At 53.6% G+C, this 20,636-nt stretch overlaps 7 protein-coding genes across 7 annotated transcripts; 1 reads left to right on the forward strand and 6 right to left on the reverse strand.

The window, feature by feature from the left end:
* Positions 1-949: 949 nt before the first annotated feature.
* CLUP02_16369 (nicotinamide N-methyltransferase) lies at positions 950-1,747 on the reverse strand (the record flags this gene model as incomplete). Its single annotated transcript, XM_049295291.1, has 1 exon — positions 950-1,747. One exon carries the CDS (start codon positions 1,745-1,747, stop codon positions 950-952), a length of 798 nt encoding a protein of 265 aa, XP_049152438.1.
* A 2,148-nt stretch (positions 1,748-3,895) lies between these two features.
* Positions 3,896-5,155, reverse strand: CLUP02_16370 (uncharacterized protein; the record flags this gene model as incomplete). The annotated part of the gene is made up of 1 exon (XM_049295292.1): positions 3,896-5,155. One exon carries the CDS (start codon positions 5,153-5,155, stop codon positions 3,896-3,898), a length of 1,260 nt encoding a protein of 419 aa, XP_049152439.1.
* Positions 5,156-6,299: 1,144 nt separating this feature from the next.
* Positions 6,300-8,139, reverse strand: CLUP02_16371 (copper fist DNA binding domain-containing protein; the record flags this gene model as incomplete). The annotated part of the gene is made up of 2 exons (XM_049295293.1): positions 6,300-7,923; positions 8,108-8,139. 2 exons carry the CDS (start codon positions 8,137-8,139, stop codon positions 6,300-6,302), a joined length of 1,656 nt encoding a protein of 551 aa, XP_049152440.1.
* Positions 8,140-9,230: 1,091 nt separating this feature from the next.
* On the reverse strand, positions 9,231-10,289 carry CLUP02_16372 (uncharacterized protein; the record flags this gene model as incomplete). Its single annotated transcript, XM_049295294.1, has 2 exons — positions 9,231-9,355; positions 10,082-10,289. The coding sequence occupies 2 exons, from the start codon at positions 10,287-10,289 to the stop codon at positions 9,231-9,233; spliced, it is 333 nt and encodes a 110-aa protein (XP_049152441.1).
* Positions 10,290-11,987: 1,698 nt separating this feature from the next.
* CLUP02_16373 (coatamer subunit protein) lies at positions 11,988-14,507 on the reverse strand (the record flags this gene model as incomplete). The annotated part of the gene is made up of 1 exon (XM_049295295.1): positions 11,988-14,507. One exon carries the CDS (start codon positions 14,505-14,507, stop codon positions 11,988-11,990), a length of 2,520 nt encoding a protein of 839 aa, XP_049152442.1.
* Positions 14,508-15,022: 515 nt separating this feature from the next.
* Positions 15,023-18,162, forward strand: CLUP02_16374 (uncharacterized protein; the record flags this gene model as incomplete). Its single annotated transcript, XM_049295296.1, has 11 exons — positions 15,023-15,272; positions 15,412-15,418; positions 15,477-16,146; positions 16,266-16,334; positions 16,429-16,493; positions 16,581-16,871; positions 17,111-17,367; positions 17,433-17,714; positions 17,780-17,808; positions 17,850-17,897; positions 17,953-18,162. The coding sequence occupies 11 exons, from the start codon at positions 15,023-15,025 to the stop codon at positions 18,160-18,162; spliced, it is 2,178 nt and encodes a 725-aa protein (XP_049152443.1).
* Positions 18,163-18,993: 831 nt separating this feature from the next.
* On the reverse strand, positions 18,994-20,090 carry CLUP02_16375 (calmodulin; the record flags this gene model as incomplete). Its single annotated transcript, XM_049295297.1, has 5 exons — positions 18,994-19,028; positions 19,108-19,521; positions 19,780-19,795; positions 19,962-20,018; positions 20,088-20,090. The coding sequence occupies 5 exons, from the start codon at positions 20,088-20,090 to the stop codon at positions 18,994-18,996; spliced, it is 525 nt and encodes a 174-aa protein (XP_049152444.1).
* Positions 20,091-20,636: the final 546 nt, after the last annotated feature.

Consider the following 20,636-nt stretch of genomic DNA (forward strand, 5'->3'; position numbering starts at 1 on the left):
CTTCTTAACCAAACCATATGGATCGAATGTGAGCCACATTTTTGTAGACATGCGGCTAATGATATTTGTGACGCACCATGCGAAATTGACGGCAATCGTTAATAGACAAATTGAGTGTTGGTGTTATGCCCCTGGCAAGAGAGCGGCATATGTAAAGTTCTCGAGACCATATCTCGAACTCCGGAGCCAGCTGCCTCATAGTCTCAAAGGTCGAGATGGTCAGCTTGAAGAGGCTGGACACAGGAGAACCCCCTTCTCCAGGTCCAAGTCTTTCATAGCATAGATTTCAGCACAATGGCAACAAATCCATGCAATGCTGAAAGCATCTCGCTCCAACTCGTAGAGCCATGGTCATCAAGGTCCCCTTCCAGCTGCAGTCTACGAGGAAAGTGAGAAGGAGGCAGGTGGAAGATGCCTTCCCGGTGTAAAGTCTTGCAGCCCCACCCGTACCTTCCCACCTACCACCTCCCTCCTCCCTCCTTCCCGTCTTTCGTCGAAGGAGGCTACTTATATCTCCTCAACTTCATTCCTGTCACCAGCACCCATCCGGATTGGCCGGGTGGTTTACACTCTGACGCAGAGTTGTTAAAAAAAATACTCCAATGAAGCCGTGCTGGCCTGAGGGGCGCGCTGTTCGAATCTGGGCAGGGGCGTGGATTATAAGGTCAGTATTCCCCCTCCATCCCTTTCTCTTTTTTCTTTTTTTCCTTTCAAAGGTCCATTTGAATGTCTCTTTTATGATATCATCCTCAGTAGAGAATTTCTTTGGTGTCCTTTTCATTTGTATCCCATGCTTTTTGTTTATCCCAGTCCAGATATGCCCACCCAATTCTTCCTTCATGCTCATTCCTCGTAGAAAACCACTCGCCCATGGCTCAGAGATCCCATAACGCAATCCTGCTGACACTCACCGTCCCTCGTCCAACGTCTTCAACATCCCCAACATCCCTCATGCCTTGCTCTCCTCCAGCAGCTCCCTCGGCCACCGCACCTCAAACCCGCTCACCGTCTTCTGAATCTCCAAATCGCCCGGGTCTCCATCAAACAGCGGCTTCTCCATCTTCTTCTCAAACACCTGCTCGACAAGCAGCCCCCTCTCCCTCACGACATCGAAGAAGGCCAGGTCCTTGTGCCTCAGCCACGGCCGGTACGACGTGAAGAACACATACGCCACGCTCCCCTCCTTCCTCGCCAGCGCCTCCCAGATCGTATCAGCAAGCTTCCCGTGCTCAGAGTGCCGGAACAGCAGATCCGCCAACACCAGCACGTCAAACTTCTTCTCTCCCCCCTCGGCTGAAGAAGCAATCTCCGCCAACAGAGGCTTCACGTCCGCGCCCCAGACATACCCCTTGGGCACCACGACCCCCTCCAGATCCCCCGCCTCGTCCACATTCTTCTGCATCGTCATAACGATATCCGCGTCCGGGAAATCCGACACCACGACGCGCTTCGCGCCCAAGATGCCCGCCGTCAAACTCGGCAGGCCGGCACCGGCACCGAGCTCCAGCACCGTCTTGCCTTTGACGCGGGACGGGTCCGCCTCAAAGTAGTCTGAGACGACCCGGCTTCCGTTCCAGAGGTGGTGCGCTTCGGTGGGCGAGTAGCCGACCAGGTGCAGGGTCAGGACGCGGCCCGAGGCGAGGGTGTGGGTTTGCGAGGTGGGTGGCGGGGTGGGCGGGTAGTAGTCCTCCGGGTCGGCGAAGAGGTCGCCTGTGTCGCCGTCGGCGACGTCGCTTACTGGGCTCATTATGAAGCGTGTGTATTGTTTGCGAAGTGCGTTAGTGGTGGTGGGTGTGGTCCCAGAGCAGCGACTGAGAGGTATCTTGATACCCCGGTTGAAGAGGGGCAGGTCCAAGTGAGAGAGAGAGACCTTGTGATGAGCTGAGCGCTAGGTTGTCTCTCTGTGAGACTCCGGGAAAGAATGATGTGACGAGCTTCTCTCTGTGAGAATACTTTCACTTGCTGAGTCGAGCTAGAGCGTCAGTTACGGTCGGGACATGGTGAAGGTTGAGATCAACTTACTTGAATGAATGCGGGGTGTAGAGGGGTCAATCACAAATGAGTCGCAATTTTCGACGTCTTTTTTTTTTTTCTCTTGCGACGAAGTGAAGTGGGTACAGTGTGAGACAGTCCTCCATCTCCAACCAAAAGAATGAAGTATTGGTGGGCTTGAACACAGTGTGAAGCAGGCGCTGGCACTTCACCTCCTAAGTGTATATGAAGTGCTGAGTGAGTTCTCTGATCTCGATAAACGAGTCTCATCAGGATATGATGAACTTTTTCGAACTGTGCCTTCAGGTCTCTTTATGCCTCCAGCATCCTTTCATCGGCACCAATTTGTCTGAGAGATATCGCTCATGGACCACGTGCAAAGAAGCCTACCAGCCATAAAAGGAGACAAACCGCCGGTATTCAAAGTCTTCGTTCCCTTACACCAGAAGATGAGCGGCTTTGAAAGAAGCCTTGCTTCAGCAAAGCTCGGTTCTGGCACTAAGAAAGGGCGACTAACGATGTCAAGCTGTGTTCACTCCTGGCCACTCACTCACTTCATCAAGCAAGAAAAGACTGCGCTTCAAGACCGCACGTTTAACTACTATTTACTACAAGACTATCGACTAGTCTTCCTGACATCCCTGTAACAGGGCTACCTTATGACATGCGTAGACTTAGGAAGGTTCGGCCTGGTGGCCGGGAGGTTCAGATGAAGATCTCCTCGTTCTGACACGATCCCGTCTTGCTATCTTATAAAAGGATTCACGCCAGCGGCATCTAGCGACTCTCGGGCAGAGGCAATGGGCCGGGACAGGAGGACTAGTAGCAGTGAGACTGATGATGGTACTGAGGTCGAGCTTGCCGTATACTGTCGGGTTGCCTGATTCACTCAAGCTCACCCCATTGAAAGAGACAAGAACTAAAGAAAGGCCCTGCCAACGCCCATTATCCAGCGATTCGGACGTATTCGCCACACATCGAGCAGATGAGCGTGATGAGCTAGCATGATGAGCTAGCGAGTATTATTGTAGTAGGAAAAAGGCCATGAGCTCGCCCATGAAGCATCTCTGCTGGGTCTCTCAAGACCAAAAGCCTTCGAGACCACTCCTCCTCTAGAACTACCAATTCAACAATAGCCTAGCTACTCTTAACAAATCACATGCCATGTCGGAATCGAAGGATCCTAAGTTTTCAATATAAACGGTCTTCTTGTCAAAGGTACAGGCGGGGTTGTACAACACCATGAACCAGACTTCTACCTATAATGCATACTCTTTATATTTTTCAATAAGTAGGTCTAGCTTCTTTGAAAAACAATACTTCGTCCAAGTGACTCGCGCCACTTCAAGGGACACACATTTGTCTAAAACGTTCGGGCCCAAGAAGTTCTATATCCAAGCCAAGGAAGTTCAAACACAGGCATACTAAGAGACTTACGTCCCCGCAAGAGATTCGCATTAACTATCTCATAACTCCGTCCACGACCCAACAACACGCACATATTCATTACATACTATCTAGACAGGCGAGACGAACGCAGCAAACTAATAAGTATAACCTAAAGGACATCGCCTCTTCCTCTATCTATCTCAGCCTAGCAACCCGCACGTATCCGTTACATATCGTTCAAGCGAGTGAGACGAGCGTGACAAGCCAGCAACTTTATACATACCGCCCCATTCACCTACCATCCCCTCTAGTAAATCATCGCTCTCACTTGAAGCCCGACCCGACCCTGTCATGACCGCCGAGCCACCTCCCGAAAAAGTCATGACGAAGACAGATAGGGCGCATTCATCTAGATACCGACCGAACGGATACATATACTACCTTGCCAATCTACCCAGCCTGGATCCAGACCATGATGACATCCTCCCCCTTTACACTCACATCTCCCCGTTCCTCACCCAAACCTCTGCTTCGCCAGCTCCCTCAACCCCTTCATGACACCCTCCTCCCGCTCCCGATACTCCCTGACCCTCTCCTCCCGCTCGGCAGCCCTCGCCCTCGCAATTTCCTCCCTCCTAACCTCCCGTTCCGTCTTCTTCCTCTCCTCCCTCGCCTTCATCGCCTTCAACTCGGCAAAGCTATCACCGCCGCCCATGAGCTCCTGCTCGCCCACCTCCGCCACCCCGCCATCCCCGCCTAACCCCTTCTCCCGAAACTCCTTCATCTTCTCGTTGACCGCCGCCCTCTTCTCGAGCTGCCTCTCCCGCGTCCCCGCCTCCGCGCGCGGGGCGACGTCGTCCAGCCTCTCCCGCTGCAGCTTCCTGTCCTCTTTCCGAGCCTGCCGGAGATCCGACGCACGCGCCGAGCGGTCGCGCGCCGCTTCCTCGGCGAGGGTCTCGCGCTGCAGGGAGAGGTCTACCATGTTGGGGATCCCGGGGCCGGAGCGCTGGCCGGTACCTCGCGAGGTGGGCGGTAGCCTCGGTCCAAGATCGTCGTCGTCGTCGTCATCTGACTCGTCGTTACGATCCCCATCATCCTCCTCATCAGTCCTCTCCCGGTTGTAGTCTCTCTCCTCGCTCCTCTCCACCACCTCCTCTCTCCCCCTCCCATCAGAGCCCCGCGAAGGAAGCCCCTCAATCCCGACCTCGAGGGCCCTCTCCTTGGCGGAGACAAACATCTCGGGATCATACCACCCCTGCGACAGCTCCCCGCGGTTCCACTTCCCCACGAAACTCTTCCACCGACCCCTCACCTCCCTCTCGTCCATCTCGCGAATGTCCTTCTGCTTCTGCAAGTCGAGATAATACGCCAACAGCGGCCGAAACACCTCCATCTCCGACTTGCCCAGCTGGCGCGCCTCATACGGCAACGACGCTGCCGCAGCAGCCGCCTTCTTCTCTTTCGAAGCAGTGCCGCCCCCGCTGGCAGTGTCACGCGGCCCATCCCGGTGCCGACGATGATGATGATGGCGTCGATGCCTGTGTCTCGAATCCCGATCCTCCGGGTCATCGCGGTCGCGGTCGCGGCGGCTGCCGCCGTCGTCTCCGCGGGGAGATCTCATACTCCGCTCCCGACGCGAACCGCCCTCGCCGACGGGTGACCTCCGCCTCACTTCGTCCCGGTGCCGTCTCGGCGACCTTGACCGGGAGCGGGTCCGTCCGTATCTCCGCTCCTCACCCCTCCGCTCACCCGAGCGCTCGTCGTCTCCGGCCATACTTCAGAGGACGAATTGACGTTCAAATGAGTGAGCTACGCTCTCGAGCAAGGATGCGCCAAGTTGGGATGAGATTAAGATGAAAAGATCCACGATAAGGCACCCTCGTTGACACACCACACGCAAGGCCCCTCTTTGCCTGTTTGCGACACGTCCTTCTCGAAAGAACCTCGGAAAACAAGCTTTTCTCCTTGCTTTTGGGGTTCGTTCCCCAAAATGTGACAAGCAAGGTCGCACGTCAGATATCTCTTGACAAGGATGGCGACTGCTCTCTCCCCAAAGAGAAACTTGACAAAGTGAGGTGGTAGGTGTGTGGGGTAAGGATTTCTGGTCCGGACGTCGAATCGTGGCCGTCTCTTTGTTTGACCACAGTTTCAGGCTGTGAGAATCTGCCGCGACGGTGAAGCCGATCAGCCGAAATTGGCCTGCGCACCCAAAGGAAGGGGGGTGGCAATACTCGGAGGATGCCGAATGGGGTTGGTTATCCAAGGTGAATTATGCGGCGGCAGGTAATGAAGAAGCTCGAGAGGTGAGGAATTGTAATGGTGCTAAATATCAAAGTACGGTACGGTAGTTGCAAGGTTGGTCGTTTGCGGTGATGTTGTACGAGAAGTCGACGTCCGTGCCTCCTGACGGCAAGGAAAAAGTTGGAGACTCCCCTGGTCTCGCGGCGTGGCTGCCCTGGGGACCGGAGCAGTGGGTACCCCAACTTCGGCGCCGGAAGACAGCACACACCGTGCCGAGTTCCCCTCTCCTGCCCACGACAACTCCGAAAGTAATGTCTGAATTACGGCACTTGAGCCCGGGTTCTATCGTCTGTCAATTTCGAGCTGTCTCAGCCCAGTGTAGGTATTTCTCAGCTCATTCTTGACTTCACTGTGAACGGTACGCGAGGGAAGTGTTGAATAGTTTCTGTTTCGATTTCAATCACCGGATCGTCAAACGTTCTATGAACGAGTATTTATTCTATCAGTACTATGATGCGGCCAGTAGAGGGTATCGTTCCAAACACCGCGTATGCAACTCGAAAACGGCTGAACAATGCCGACCTTCCAAAAGACTCATTCGTATCCACCGTCGAGGGTAAAACATTCCGCAAAACCTAATCCTTTGCGGACCCCAGCTCGACACACCCGAACACCCCTCATCCTGACTCGGGCATGGGCGAGTTATTGTGTATCGAGCAGCCGAGGCACTGACAATCGTCGCCGCATGGACATGACGACGTCTCGCCAGCGCATCCGTCACCGTTGAACGGGTATGTCACGAAGAAGAAGTCGTTCGCCGATAGTGCCTGCTCTTCACTCAACACTGAGGCTCCATCGGAAGGTGTTTGCGGCCCAGCAGGAGAACCGCTGTTTTCGCCATTCGTGTGTGCATCCATTCCGCGGGCGCCAGTCCCGTTGGTCGTTGCCGTCTCCGAGTGCCCATTCGTGCCGTTCGTGCCGTTCGTACCATTCGTCATTCCATAAGAGTCGTCCAGCATACTTGTGTATGCAGATCGCACGTAGTCTTGTGTCGCATCGTTGTAAGGGTGAGCCGCGCAGCCCACACACTGGCAGCCGTCGCCACAGCTGCACATGTGTGATGTTGATTCGGGCATCATTGGGGTTGTACCATCTGGGGTAAAAAGCGAGTTCGGCATGCCGTATGCGGCCGGCGGCGGGATTGGTTGACCATACTGCTGCGCCTCCATCTGCTGCTTCCACTGTGCAGGCTGTAGCGGTGACATCCAAGACCCGTATTGAGGCGGATATGTGAAAATTGTTGGTTGGAAGTATGAGTTGAACATGCCTTGGGGCATGGCGGTAGGTGTCTGGAAAGGCGACATGGCTATGGCGCTCGACGGCGACATATGGCCATTCGACATGTGATGTACGTTTGTGTCTATCGCAGGTGCCTTGCTAGAGCAACAACCGCCCTTCTTAGGCTTTGCTTGCGTCTTGGGGCTCGAGCTGACACTAGAAGGCTGTGTAGAGCTCCCTTCGGCTTTGCTTGGCCCTGAGCAACATGAGCCACCCGTGCTGGTGCTCGTCAACGAGGGCGGAGGGGCGGGCTTCGGCGTCCCATTTGTCTTTCCTGAGCAGCAAGATCCCCCATTCGATGCCGCTGCCATCGGAGTAGGCGTTGTCGCAGTCTGTGGCGTGTTGATGGCTGAAGGTACGGCATTTGGCTGAGGCATCGACATCGCGGCTCCCGGGGGGAACAGGGGCGCAGGCATCTGCTGTGGGAACATTGGATACATGATGGGTTGGTGGAAACCGCCGTTAACGCCGCCCATCATGGTCATACCGCCGTACTCCATCCCATTTCTAGGTGCGGGCATACCCGGCATGCCACCGTTGGCTTGTGGCATGTGATTCGCTTGGGCCATGTCGTATGGCGGCAGTATGTTGATATTGGTGGCATCCATCCTCTCGAGGTTCACGGGGTCGAACGACTGCTTGCGACTGGCCGCCTTCGGGGCAGACTTTTGTATGCGAAAGGAGGCGGCGGATGCCTTGGTCGGAGACATTGGCGGGACATCGCTCGCCGGCGATTCTGCCTTGCTGACACTGGGTGATTCTGCGGGGGTTCCGGCGTTGCTGGAACCGCAGCCGCATTTCTGCTTTCTCGGGATGGCGGCCGTTACACTACCACAGCCGCAACCGCGAGAGGGTGGATGAGGACATGTGCTCAAAGGTCTGCCGGGCTTTCGAACGGGGACCATCAAGCGTTCATTCGCATGGGTGCATTTGGTGGAGCGATGACCACGGATGCATGGCTCGCTAGAGGGCGAAGGGTGAAGTGGTCAGCTCAGGGTCCTGCGGAAAGCGGGATGCGGGATGCGGGATTCCATCGATGCACACAGAAATCGCCAGTCATGGCCGTAGTATGGCGAAGGAAAACACGACGAGGAGAAGACGAAATGATGGAGGACAGGAACGGAAGGAATAGGACGCTGCGACTTACCAAGCCATCTTCTGGCCGTTGATGAGCGGCATGGTGGGCTGTGGTGGGGGTGGCTCTCAAGGTTGCTGTGATACGTGAGAGGAGGTAGAGATTTTGGCGATCTTCCAAGTTGCGGTAGTGTCTCCGGGCTTCTTTAAAAAGGTAATTGCAAAAGTAAAAGCTGCGATGAATGTCGCTCGCTCAGGCTTCGGCCCCAATAGACCTCGGACGGTGGGAGTGAGCGGCGGCGTGGAACATGAAGGCGGGAGCCAGCTCTCAAGGTGCGGCGGCGGCGTTCGTCGAGTCTTGGTTCTGGTCGTTCCTATGGTTCGCGGTCGCTGCTGGTCGGTCTCTTTGGTGGGCTTGTTTGCGACGCAGGCAAGCAAGCTATGTATCCGGCGACGATGGGTGAAATCGGCTCAGCGGGCAAGAAAGGCCATGTGATGATCGAGCGGGCGCCGGCGGTAAGGTGAGTCGTCGGGGGCTTCCAGCGCAAAGCAAATCGGTAACGATGTCGAGGTGAGAAATGCGGGATTGCAAGAGCTGGAAATTGGCGAGAGAAACGAGCGGCGTTTCGAGCGTGAAGAGGTTTAAAGCTGCGCGCAAAGGCCGGGGGGTCGTAAGGAAGGGCAGGTTTCTGGGTATTGAATGAAGTGGAAGTAGACGGGACTCTGAGAGAAGCGCCGGGTCGGCAAAGCAGTGGGATCGTTGCTACCTTTACCTTAGCTGCCCTGGTACCCAAGGTAAGGTATCCGTAGTGCTTAGTGTGTGGTGTGTGGTGGTCGGTGGTCAGGGAAGACAAAGTCACAAAGGCGGGTTAGCAAAGGGCAGAAACAGCGACCGTCCATGGGAACAGGAAACGGCCCAGTGGACCGTTTGAGGTGGAAAGGACGTCGACGCCGGGGGAGACGGGGTTTGGCCTGTACGAATAGTCCACTGCGACTGAGGAAGGAACAACACGGTCAACACCAGTAGCACCTGCTCGAGTCGAGTTAAGGTACCTTTGGGTAGGTAAATTGAAGAGCAGTCAAGGCAAGTCCCTTCTTTCCTCTCTCTCTTCCTCACTCCTTCTCCCGATCTAAATTCAGCAAAACACTCCTTCCCCCGACCCGAATTCAGCAAGAGGTACAACCATTGAACCACCTCATACAGGTAGGTAGGCACTTGCCTCCTCTCGGATAGCCTTGGGTCCCTGACCAGCACTAGCGGCCCCTATGCTCCATGTCCTACCTTGGTCCTTGGCATCGTCTAGTCCAGCCCAGCGTGAGCCTGTGAAGGTGAGTGAGTTCCAGTTCCGAGCCCCCCCAGCCAGCAGCGAGCGGCAAGAGGAGACGCCCAAGAGAAGCACGAGCAGTGGACAGCGGCGGTGGGCGTGGGCAATGGATGGGGCGCGGCGGGCGGGAGGGGGGGTGAGCGAGCCAGGTGAGGGACGGCATCCCGGTAGCGCATCGAAACAGCCCCACGTGCGGGGGGGTTTACTACATGCCTCGCTCGCTGTCCGCCGCCTGCTTCACTTTCTGCCTTGCTCGGATACTCGACGCATGGATGACAAAGATAGTTCAACGAGGGTACGAATGCCGTACAGATACCGAAATCTCAGTGCCCCAGTGACAAGTTTGCCTACATCAGTATCTGCGATGAAAGCCCGGGCGGGAAGAGGGGTCTGTCTGCAGCTCTCATCACAGACGGCATGCCATGTCTGTCCGTACACCTAGAACCACTGGACAGGTACATACAGTACACAGATACCCTTTCCGGCCATGCCACCTCAACCTCGTCTTACAATCCGAGCCCAGTCATGTCCATGGTCCCTCACTGCCAACCTCAATGCCTCATAAGACTTGAACATGGGATGACTCTAGATGGTCCTGACTATCCATCTCTCTTCTTCACTCTTGTTCGGAGCAAGCTTTTTTTGACGGCAACTTTCTAACCAACTCTAAGGCACGTTATCCAACACGATAACAGGGCCAACCCAGCAGCACCACCACCAACCCAGGAATTTCTGCGTCTGCTTAAAACGGCAAGCCGGGCGCGGTTGGGACTTTACCTCAAGCCCGTAATCTATGGCCTGGACGCGGCGCGCTTCCCACGTTGACATGCCGTTCGCCGCAGGAGCGTCCCGAGCGTCTATCTCCCTCACTGTCGGTGGGCTTCTTAACCAGATAGAATGCCTATCAGCACAAGACATGCCGCAACGCATCGGAAAAGGGAGAGATAAAGAAAGACGTGAGAGAGATGTGGCTGACTAGCAAGACAACGCTCCCGGCCATGAGAATAAGCCGCGTGCTCTCCCTTCTTCTGCCGGGATATGCTGCCCAACTTGATAAGAAGCTAACTCTGGGTCGCCGTTTAGTACCGAGTTCCCGTTTTCCCTTTACCCTCCGTAACCCAGTCTGTCTCTTTACACAGTACATGAGAATATGGGAGCAGGCCCTCAGGGTCATATTTCTTCTTCATGCCATTCTTGCATCTTGACATGTCGTCGTGCCCCCCCCCCCATATCGATTGTAAGCTCCGTCATCAGAGGAACTGTAAGATCATGTCAAGGGTCCAGACTCTTGAGATCCTGTGCGACCACACATGCACTCACACTCACACTTACTCACACATTACGGCTGACCGTCTGACTGGGCTCATCCTCTCACTCCCGCGAGTCGGTGCCGAGTCCGCGGTCGGCCCAGACTCAGGCTCCCCCCTTCCAGGCTCCAGGCCGGGAATCAGGTAACCTACGAAAAGAAAGTCGGAACTTTTCAGGAAATTCATATTGCCTACTGTGCAAAGTACATCGAACATCGATCTCATGTACGACTTGAATCCGATTTCGTGTCTTGAAAGGTCTCGCCACGGTTCAGTAGTCCACTCATCCTCCCCGTGTTAGTGGTTCAGCCAACGACAACCCGCACGGATATCGCGCGCGCACAGGTTTCCCAAGGCTCAAAGCATTCCGAGAACCCCCATAAATGAATTCGTTTTCCCACGACCAGGCTCTCTACATCAGGAAACTCGAGCGCGGGGACAAATACATGGGCAGATAGAAAAGCGAAAAAAGGGCGAGGACTACCGTAAGAGGGTGGGAGCGAGCAAGTAAAAAACAACAACCGACTACATACTCCACCGTCAGAGGCTCGAGAGGCAAGGGAAGTGAGCAAGTTTTGATTGGCCGGATCCGGTCAAGCACCACCAAAAATTCACAACGAGAAGGTCGTCGAACCAGACCACCCCTCTCTCTCTCGCTCTCTCGCCCTCTCTCTACGAGCCTACCCAACAAGAAACCGCTTCACACGAAGAATGCGTATCCATGGCTGTGCAGAAGTAGCGCTCCGAAAAAAGGTACCCCGTGGGTGGACACTTTGTGATGTAACCTGTGTGCCTGTGTCGTTGGCATTAAGGCGGCTTCTCTCTTCATTCTCCGCCGCAACTTGTGGCGCGGGGCTAGATATATGTTGCTGAAAGTGAGGAAGGGAGAGATCTCTGTAGAGGCAATATGTAGACGGCTCGTCAATTACTGCCCTCACCTCCACGCCAAGGTGAACCCGCCAACCGACGCTTCACTTATGCCGTCATATCTCATCCCTTTTATATATCCATCCGTATGGACTTGTCTGCCCATCACCCTTTATGCATTGCCATGCCGCGCTCTCTCTAAGCGGCTTCGGGCAGCCTAAACTTGGACCGCCCCGTCCTGCAGAAGCAGGACGGCTGCCATATCCCCCTCTCACATATACCCCGTCCCGCTCACGGCCCAGTCAAGACACATGCGTTTACAATACTATTCTTCAGACAAACCCAGGATCTTCATAGGGTGAGCAGTTTTTATCAATCGTCCAAGCCCGCCGTCTCGCCCCTGGTGTCGTCTTGGCCTACTTGAAGAACCAGCGCCTGCGTCCGCCACGCGCGCTTAGTTTCCCTCATCCGAATCCCCAGAGTCAGCAAACATGTCCACTGCTCTCATCCTTTTCCGAGGCTGTCCCTTCGGCTGGGTTGATAATTGCAAACGTCCGACAGTGGGGGCGTCGTCAGTCTTCGCGGCCTCTGCCGTTCCTTCTACCTTGCTGCTGGTCTCGCCTGACGGTGACTGATCCTTTGCCGTTTCGGTTGCGTCCTCTTCCATCGGCTCCCCCTCGACATCATCATCCACCATGGGCTCACCCTCCACATCCTCCTCGCTCATTGGTTCGCCCATGACATCGTCTTCTTCCATGGGTTCACCGGCAACATCCTCCTCATCCATTGGTTCGCCTTCGACGTCATCCACCTCTTTGTCAGCTGTTGACTCTGGCGCTCTCTGATCAAGGGTGCTCGTTGTGGCAACATCGGCGGCCGGCATCGAGGACTTCTCAACCACCTTCCATCTACCCTTCTTGGCTGCGTCATCTTCAATCTGCTCTTGTGTCTTTGAAGATGGCGGGTTTTCGAAAGTTTTGGCAAACAACTCCTGACTCTCCGTTGGGAAGACACACCAACCTTCCCAAAGGGTCAGGACTAGACCGACGCTTCGTTTCCACTTCTCAGCCCGCAGTCGGCCCCAGTTTAGCTTCTCAGCCATCAGCCCCAGACCCTCAAAAATATTGTGCTCTTTGAGTGCTCCTTCGAAGATTTGTCGATACCGCCAAGCACGCTGAATACCGCTACTAGAGGAGGCGGATAGTACGTCGCTGACAACGTAAAGGCCCACAAGGCTTGCACCGCTGGTGTCAGGGCCCTCCTTCTCGGTTTTCCCTTCCGGCTCAGCTTCAGGCGGCTCTGAATCGCCCCTTTGTCTTCCCTTCTCTTTGCCATTCGACTGAAACTCTGGGTTGGCCGCCGTTAATGCAAAGGGCTTCTCGACATTCGAGACGATCATGTCGACGACCTCTTTGGCACCCCGGCTTGCGTGCGTAAGCGCAAACGCTGTCACTCGGGCGACATCTCCTTTCCGAATCTTGGACAAAGTTGTGGGCAAACGTGATAAGAGATGGGTAAGCTTTGCTTTGTCGAGTGGGTTCAAGAAGGTAGCCTCTGCTTCAGGCCCCTGAGTCTGATTCTCGCGGTTTTCCCCGTCAAAGTCCTCGTCGTCCGAGGAGTTATACTCCGAGTCGGATACAAACTCATCGAGTTCTGTGACGAACTCGAATGGCAGGCCTTTCTCTGGAGCTTTCCAGGCATGGCTGCCGTCAAAAAGCGGTAGATACCGTCCCTTGTTACTCCGAGAAGATGCTCCTGTGACGATCTCCCATAATCGCCATCGGTACCAGATACCTCCTTCGCTGCGTGCGTCCCAAATCCAAGCCCATTTTTCCTCCCGTTGAACCTCGGGGCGGCTCATGAGCAAAGCCTCAAATTCCACGCCGTGCTCGAGAACCGACTCGATGGTCCTGTTGATGAGGTGTACCATCTTTATATCGTTTGGAGGCTTGACAGGCACGTGAAGAATACTGCTCCGATTGATTGAAGCACCGATATTTGGGCCATACGAAGTTGGCGGCGCAAAGCCTCGATGGAAGGCGTGCTGTGTTGTCGCGTTACCGGGTGCTGTCGGCTGTGATACAGGCTTGGCACCAAAAGGCTGCGATCCGGCGGATGTACCACCCAGAGTCGATGTTGTCGCGGTTGCCACCGTTGAGGATAGATGCCGGTGCAACGACAAATAACAGCCGTAACCCAGGTAGCGATTTTGTAGCGAGCTCACGACTGCATCCAGTTCTGTTGCTGGCGTGTCTGGCGATAGTGTGACAATGGCTACGGCGCATTTCTTCTCCGTGCCCGAAGGTCCCATAGGCGGTAAAATCTTGACGTGTTCAACATTAAGGCTTGTCGGGATCAATGACTTGATGAAGGCAGGCGATGTTCCAGGCGGCAGCTGAGAAAGACGCAACGTAGGTCTAGCCACTGCGACTTCCTCGGCTCTCGAGTCTGGTTTGGCTTCGTCCTCGTCGTCACTGTTGTGGAAGACCTTGGCGACCGAACTCGGTTCCTCCCTTTCCTCGAACCCGAGCCTGCCATCTCTGTCCCTCTCCTGCCGGTATGCGTCGAAGCCCCTCTTCCTTCCAAGCGAGCCAGGCGGAGGTCCCAAGCTTCCCGGACCGCTCTTGAAGCTCGGAGTAGGACCTAGACTACCAGGGCCGCTCTTGGGATTGGATGCGCCAAAGTGTCGCCTAGATGGTGCAGGTGCGCCCAACGGAGCGCCGCCGAACCCAGCCACCTTGGGCTGGGGTCTTTGTGAAGGCATCGAGCCAAACCGGCCGGTTCTCGGGTCGTCATCGTCATCGTGGTCGAAACTCTTGACAAAGTCTTGGTATACTGCGGCGGTCTCGGCAGCCTCGCGGGCCTTCTTTGCTTCGGCTTCGGCTCTCTGTTTCTCGAACGCGGATTGCTTGGATGGTTTCTGGAGCTTCGCCTCCACGTCGGGGAATTCGACGAGGTCTTTTGCCGATGACATCGCTACCGGTATAGCTGTGAAGCTTCTTGTCGCATAGTCAGAATCGATGAGAATCTGCCGAGTTCAGGAGGCGCGTGGTCGTAGACCGCAGTTGACTGTATTCGTAAAGTTGCAGAAGAAGTTCAGCGCAGCGCTCTGTAAGTGTGTCCGTGGACCTGTCGCGCCATGCACTGTGTGCAAGAAGATAGACGGAAGTCTCGCACTGTTCTCCTCACTGCCACTTTCTGCTGTGGCTTGACCGACTTGAGCCACACTTTCCTGACTTCGCACCTTGTTGTACTTCACTCTGCGGTCTATCTCCACTTGTTGCCGGCAGCAGCATCCTGGCGACCGTCATGTCTGACAAAGTGTTCCTTCCGAGCGTAGCCATGGATGGTGTTGTAGATATAGACTGCACGTATCTGGAATTGATTTCTCGCGCGATTGTGGGCACTTGGTAGCACCATCGTGTGCAAGACTTGATGTAGAGGTCCACGTCTTGAGTATCGTGCAAGCGATCATCATCGGCCGAAGCGATGAGTGGGATCTGCTCTTGGGAAAACAATGGCACAGGCGAGTCAGCGCAATCATGGACCACAAGAGTGAAACCCTGGATCAGGGACATCACCAAAGCCCGCGAGGGAGTCCTCAGACGGCCACGAGATCGAGTGACCGCACCAAGCACTTTCATCACTTACCACTTGCACCAAACAGGTCTACTTGCTTATGGCGATGAGATGTTAAGTTCACAGCTTCTGCGGATGCTTCAAGCCACGAAGAACCGCTGTGGATGACACGTCATGGTGCGGCATGTAATCTAGGCAGTAGCTTATGGAAATGCGGTTTTCTCTTGAATATAAAGAAGGATGCACCTGCGACAGAACCTGACTCTTGATATCTCACCACATCACCTTCTCTGTCCCAGTGCTCTCGTAATAACGCCTGCCCCGAACCCCTTTCGAAGACGTTGATACTGACCGATACCACTAGTCCTTCCCTGGCACATATTCCTATACGTATACGGCAATACCGCATCCGACCAAGACGCCCTACATCGCACCCGTGCAATTACAAGATGGACGCTGCCATAGATCTCAACAACATGAACGCAGCCAACACGACCGACGTTCTTTCCCAGCACGTCCAGGAAGAAGGACATGGAGGTCCCACTCGTCCATTCGAGCTCATAGCCCGCACCGACTGGATGAGATTAATGTACCACACAACCTCTCAACGCGGACCGACACCCCCAAGCAGGGAATATCTTTTACCGCGGGTAGACAACATTGATGAATTCATGGAGTGGCGGGAAAGTTTTGTTCAACGAACCATATACTTCGACAATTGGTTTCTTCAATTCATTTACAGCATCTTTGACTTCTTCCGCCTCCAATATCGCATCTTGGTCACTCATTGGAGTGAATACTCAAGATGGGAGAAAGAGCGTATCAAGAATCCTTGGGGAAATTGGGAGGGTCAGATTGGATTTCAAGACGATTCCCCTGACCCTAAATGGAGGGCTAAACTTGTCGTGGAAGTGAAGGATATAAACGGGATGGATATGGGGTTCCTAATTCATCAAGATCAAGCCGTCTGGTCATGGAGAACCGAGCCACCACACGCGGCTTCCTTTTGGGATCAACCAAGACATCAGGATGTGGTGATTCCAATCAAAGCAGAGCCACAATGGTAGCCTGCACGGATCATGGGTAGTTTCCGGCATAAGTGCTGGCCTTCCTAGGGCCATACTCCCTCGTTCTTAAATGATTTCGGTCATAGATGAGCTTTCGGGAGGCAGGTAGCAGTCTACAAACAATAAATGATACTCCAGTCGATAACATCGTTCCTGTATTCTTTTTGAAAGCACCCTGCAGAGGAAGTTACGCCCAAAACTTCTTAGAAGGAAGGCTCACGCCTCTGACATGAGGCCTTGGTGTATTAGGAGTTTTCTGCTTGTTGTGATTTCGTGAACTCTTCTCTATCCCCAACCACGTCAGAACAATCAAGGTAAGGCAATGATTGCAGACAGCTTCAATAACAACTTTGTCTATTTCTTCTACATTATGCTAACACTATATAGATGACACGACCAAGACTCACAATCGATACGTCTGTGGGCTCTGCCCACAACCGACCAACCTCCACCCCTTCGACCGACCACCCCCCCGTCTTCTCTCCCGCTCAGCCTCCCTCTTCCAGCACCAGTGTTGGGGCTCCCGTCCTCATCATCCACGTCCACCGCCCCGCCTCCCTCCGCGACACCCTCCGCCAGTGGCTTCGGCCTTTCCTCGCCTTCCTCCCCCCTTTCGTATCCGTCGTGGTATACCGACAACTCCTGGACCAGCCGCTATCCCTGGTGTTTTCTGTTTTTGCCCTTTGGGTTTGGTTTGTATCGTGTTTTTTCTTCCTGCGCCGGCAAGTTAAGAGGGTTCTTTTCCCTTACTTTCGTTAATTTTTAACCCCCTTTTTTATATTTAACAGTACTTTTAAAATACCTCTTTATCCTCTGGTAATAAACGCTCAAATGAGCGTCATGATCCGTTTTCATTTTCCGAGGATACGAAATGAATAAGCTGGAGGGAGAAAGAGGGCCCGATGAACGACTGAGCCGTACTAGTCTCAAGCCTGGTCAACTGTAGACGAAAGTATAGCAGCAGACTGGTGGCTATCCCCTGGCAATACTGGACAAACGGCCAAACTTTATCCTCTGGTAATACTGTCTGTCTGAGCTTCAAACGAGGACAGGAGATCGGCTTTTATACTCCCGACCGGCTGGCCTCAGTGCCAAACTGCGTATATGCCTGGCTGATCCAAAGCCCATGGAAGCCTCTGAAAAAGAAGAGAAGTTTATTGGCGGGAGCTTTCAATCCTGGTTGCTATGGTTAGTTCTAGTTCTAGCCTTGGCTTCAACTACGTGCAGAAATCCTCCGCTGACACCTTCAATAGCCGTTCCTACATCAGATATTGAGACCGGCGTTATCTGTGGCTCTTCATGTTCAGTCTTGGTGCCGACATCGATATCCGCCTTCAAGATGAGACTCAGAATCTACTGCATCACCAGTCTTTTTGTACTCAATGTTGGCGTTCAAATTGACCATCTCTCTCGGACGGCCTCTATTTCAGCCTCTACTCCAGCCTTCTACTCGACTACCGCCACGCCATACGGCTTCCATATCTGCTTCTGCGGCGGCAGGATCAGACAGAAATGCCAGATGTTGTTCTCTGACAGTACATGTGACGTGCTTCATCACTCAACACACGCGGAAACAACGTGCTGACTGGCTTCGCTTTAGCTCTCCTACCGATTTGGCCGGACATTGTGGTATGAAGGACCATGAACAGACACGGTCCATGCATTCGTAGTCCACCAGCATTGGTATATTGAGCTCGAGAACACCGTGCTTGTCGCCTGTCACAAATTTCGAAAAACGCATTGAAACACGAAGAACGCAATGAGAACGCACAGCTTCTTGCGCTCATGGTCAGCCTTGTTGAGAGAATTACACCTGCTCATGCGAAGGCTCAATCACCAAGGGAGACAATCTCCATCTTACTTGGGGGACTTGGCCAGCAGTCATTCCTCCTTGACATTGGGGATCGAACTCGGTGGTCACTACGCCTACCTATCCTCAGAATATCCAGCACACCCGCCCTTCGGTCTTCTGGCACTCACTGAGAATGACCACATGGTTATAGGACAATTCCATTCTCAAGGTTCCGTGAAACAATCGGAGGAAAGTTGCTGATCAGTAGGGGGCGATGCCGAGGCCAAATCTGTTCGGAATATGCTGGGTAAAAGCAAGATGCACCAGTAGCTTGAGGGCCTTTGTACTAAGATGTGGCTTAAAGGGGCCCAGCTCTTGGTTTAGGAAGAAAATGCTTCTCGGAACTGAGCTGGTTTGAAATGAAGTGATAGGGTGTCGATGCATCACTGCTAAATAGTCGAGAAATCCTTGATCGACATGCATACTATTATTCACCCTGTAAGTCAGATAGACAGATGAATTCATATATCATAATCAACGCAGAGTATTTTTGTATCTCTGTGAGATCTCACTGCTGAGCAATGCCTATTGAACTTCGACAGGTCTAGGACAGAGAAATGCCATGATGCGCCGCTGTAGCCTGAGAAGTACAAGCTAGTCAAAGCGAGGTCGGTATTCAACATCCTCCAATACATGTAGCGTTACGACGCGACTCCAGTACAGACTTACCTTAATCATATGAAATAGTCTTTCTTCGCTCAATGGCAAGACCACTGGCACGCCAGGTTTGACGGAGACCGATCACGAGAACCAAAAATGGGACACGAGCTGTTGTTGTTGTCGATCATTCCAAGATCCCACTTCGTGAGAGTATCGTGATATTGAGACCAATCCCATAGGCCCAAAGAGAAACTAGGCAGATTTCGCTCTACCCACATAACCGGACCGGAAACCCAAAGAAACAAAATACTGAACGATGGATATCACCGCCAAGAAATCCACAAACCCCCTTTTTCTTTTCTTTACTCTCTCATCATGATCGAGGCGAACTCGTCGTCTATCGAAATGTAGAGTCAGCATTGCCACCAAGTCACCCAATAGTGAGGCAGAGAGGGGGGAAACGTGAAGTCTCTTACAGTCAATTGATCCATCGCCATCCTTGTCGGCCATTTGAATCATCTCATCAATCTCCGCCGCAGTCATGTTCTCACCGAGCGAGGTGAGGACATGGCGCAGCTCCTCGGCCGAGATGGTGCCGCTGCCGTCGCGGTCAAACACCTTGAAAGCGTTCTTGAGCTCCTCCTCGGCATCGCCGACCTGCACCTTTTGCGCCATCAAGTTGAGGAACTCTGGAGGAAAGTCCGTCAGCATATGTTCCATATGGAAGAGGGGTCTTGCGGAGGGCGGAGGTGATTCGAGCTCACCGTTGAAGTCAATGGTGCCGTTGTTGTCGGCGTCGACCTCGTTGACCATGTCGTTCAACTCGGTGTCGCTGGGGTTGAGGCCCAGGGACCTCATCACCTCGCCAAGCTCCTGGGCGGTGATGTCACCTGCAGGGACGATGTCAATTTCCGTTGATGGGATGGAGAAAAAAGTAATAGAGGTCTCGCATATCAAACAAGAAGTGCATAAAATGAAAAGAGCAAGATGAGATGGAAAAAAAGGGGTCTAAGCCAGATCCTCTCTTCCGACGCTCATCCTGCCAAAGAGGGTTCAAGTCGAGTTTCAATGACCCCCCAGTTTGCCGGTGGCGGGAGGCGAAGCAAACCAAAATATTAAAGGGTTCATGGGAGAACATAAAAACTAACCTGTTCCATCCTTGTCCTATTTTGCACAGGCAAGTAGTTAGTAGAGATGCTTGATTTGAGGTTTGAGAAATTTGTTGCGCAAGCTCTACACAATGCGCTGCCAGCCTGATGGAAAGGGGGAGTGAGGGGCATTGAGGCAGCCAAGTGACGGAGAGAGCTCGGAGGGGTGAGTGAGAACTTACGAAGAGGTCAAACACCTCCTTGTACTGCGCCCTTTGCTCCTGAGTCAACTGTGCAGCCTGTCAAACACACGTTAGCTGCAGCTCATTTGATAGTCTTTCACACAAGACTAGCGATCCGAATCTCACCATCTTTTTTTTATTATGTGGTTGTCTGTTTTTGGGTGATGGGATTTTGTTTGTGAAGGAAGATTTGGGTGAGTGAGAGGTGGTTTGAGACAGGGAAGACGGCGTGGGACAGCTGAAAGCGGGGATGCGACCACGAACCCCGCACGGTGTGGGCGGTGGGAAGAGCCATGGGATTCATACGGTCTTGGTACAAAACAAAGAGCCGTGAGGTAAGGAATGGTGGGCTGGGCTGGGCTGGGCTCGCCATGGTCCAGGTTGCATCAACGTTTCCTTGTTTAGAAGCCCAACGGTCATGATTAAGTCAGCCTTGTGGTGATGTGATATCTGACTAGACCTGCCTGCCGTTGCGCTTGCTGTGCGTGCTCAGGCGATGCATGGCAACCAATAGTGGAACGAGAAACCTCTATTTGACACGGTCCAGCTTAAGGCTTGGTTGGAGTGCCTGATTTCTGCTACTTGCCTGCTGTTCTCACTGATTTGCTTCCGTCTCCTTCAGCCTCGCAAAATATCGAAGTATTTTCCCGCTTAAACCGTCATAGATCAATCATT

The sequence above is a fragment of the Colletotrichum lupini genome, chromosome 9 (assembly GCF_023278565.1).
Source record: "Colletotrichum lupini chromosome 9, complete sequence".
NCBI classification, from domain to species: Eukaryota; Fungi; Ascomycota; class Sordariomycetes; order Glomerellales; family Glomerellaceae; genus Colletotrichum; species Colletotrichum lupini.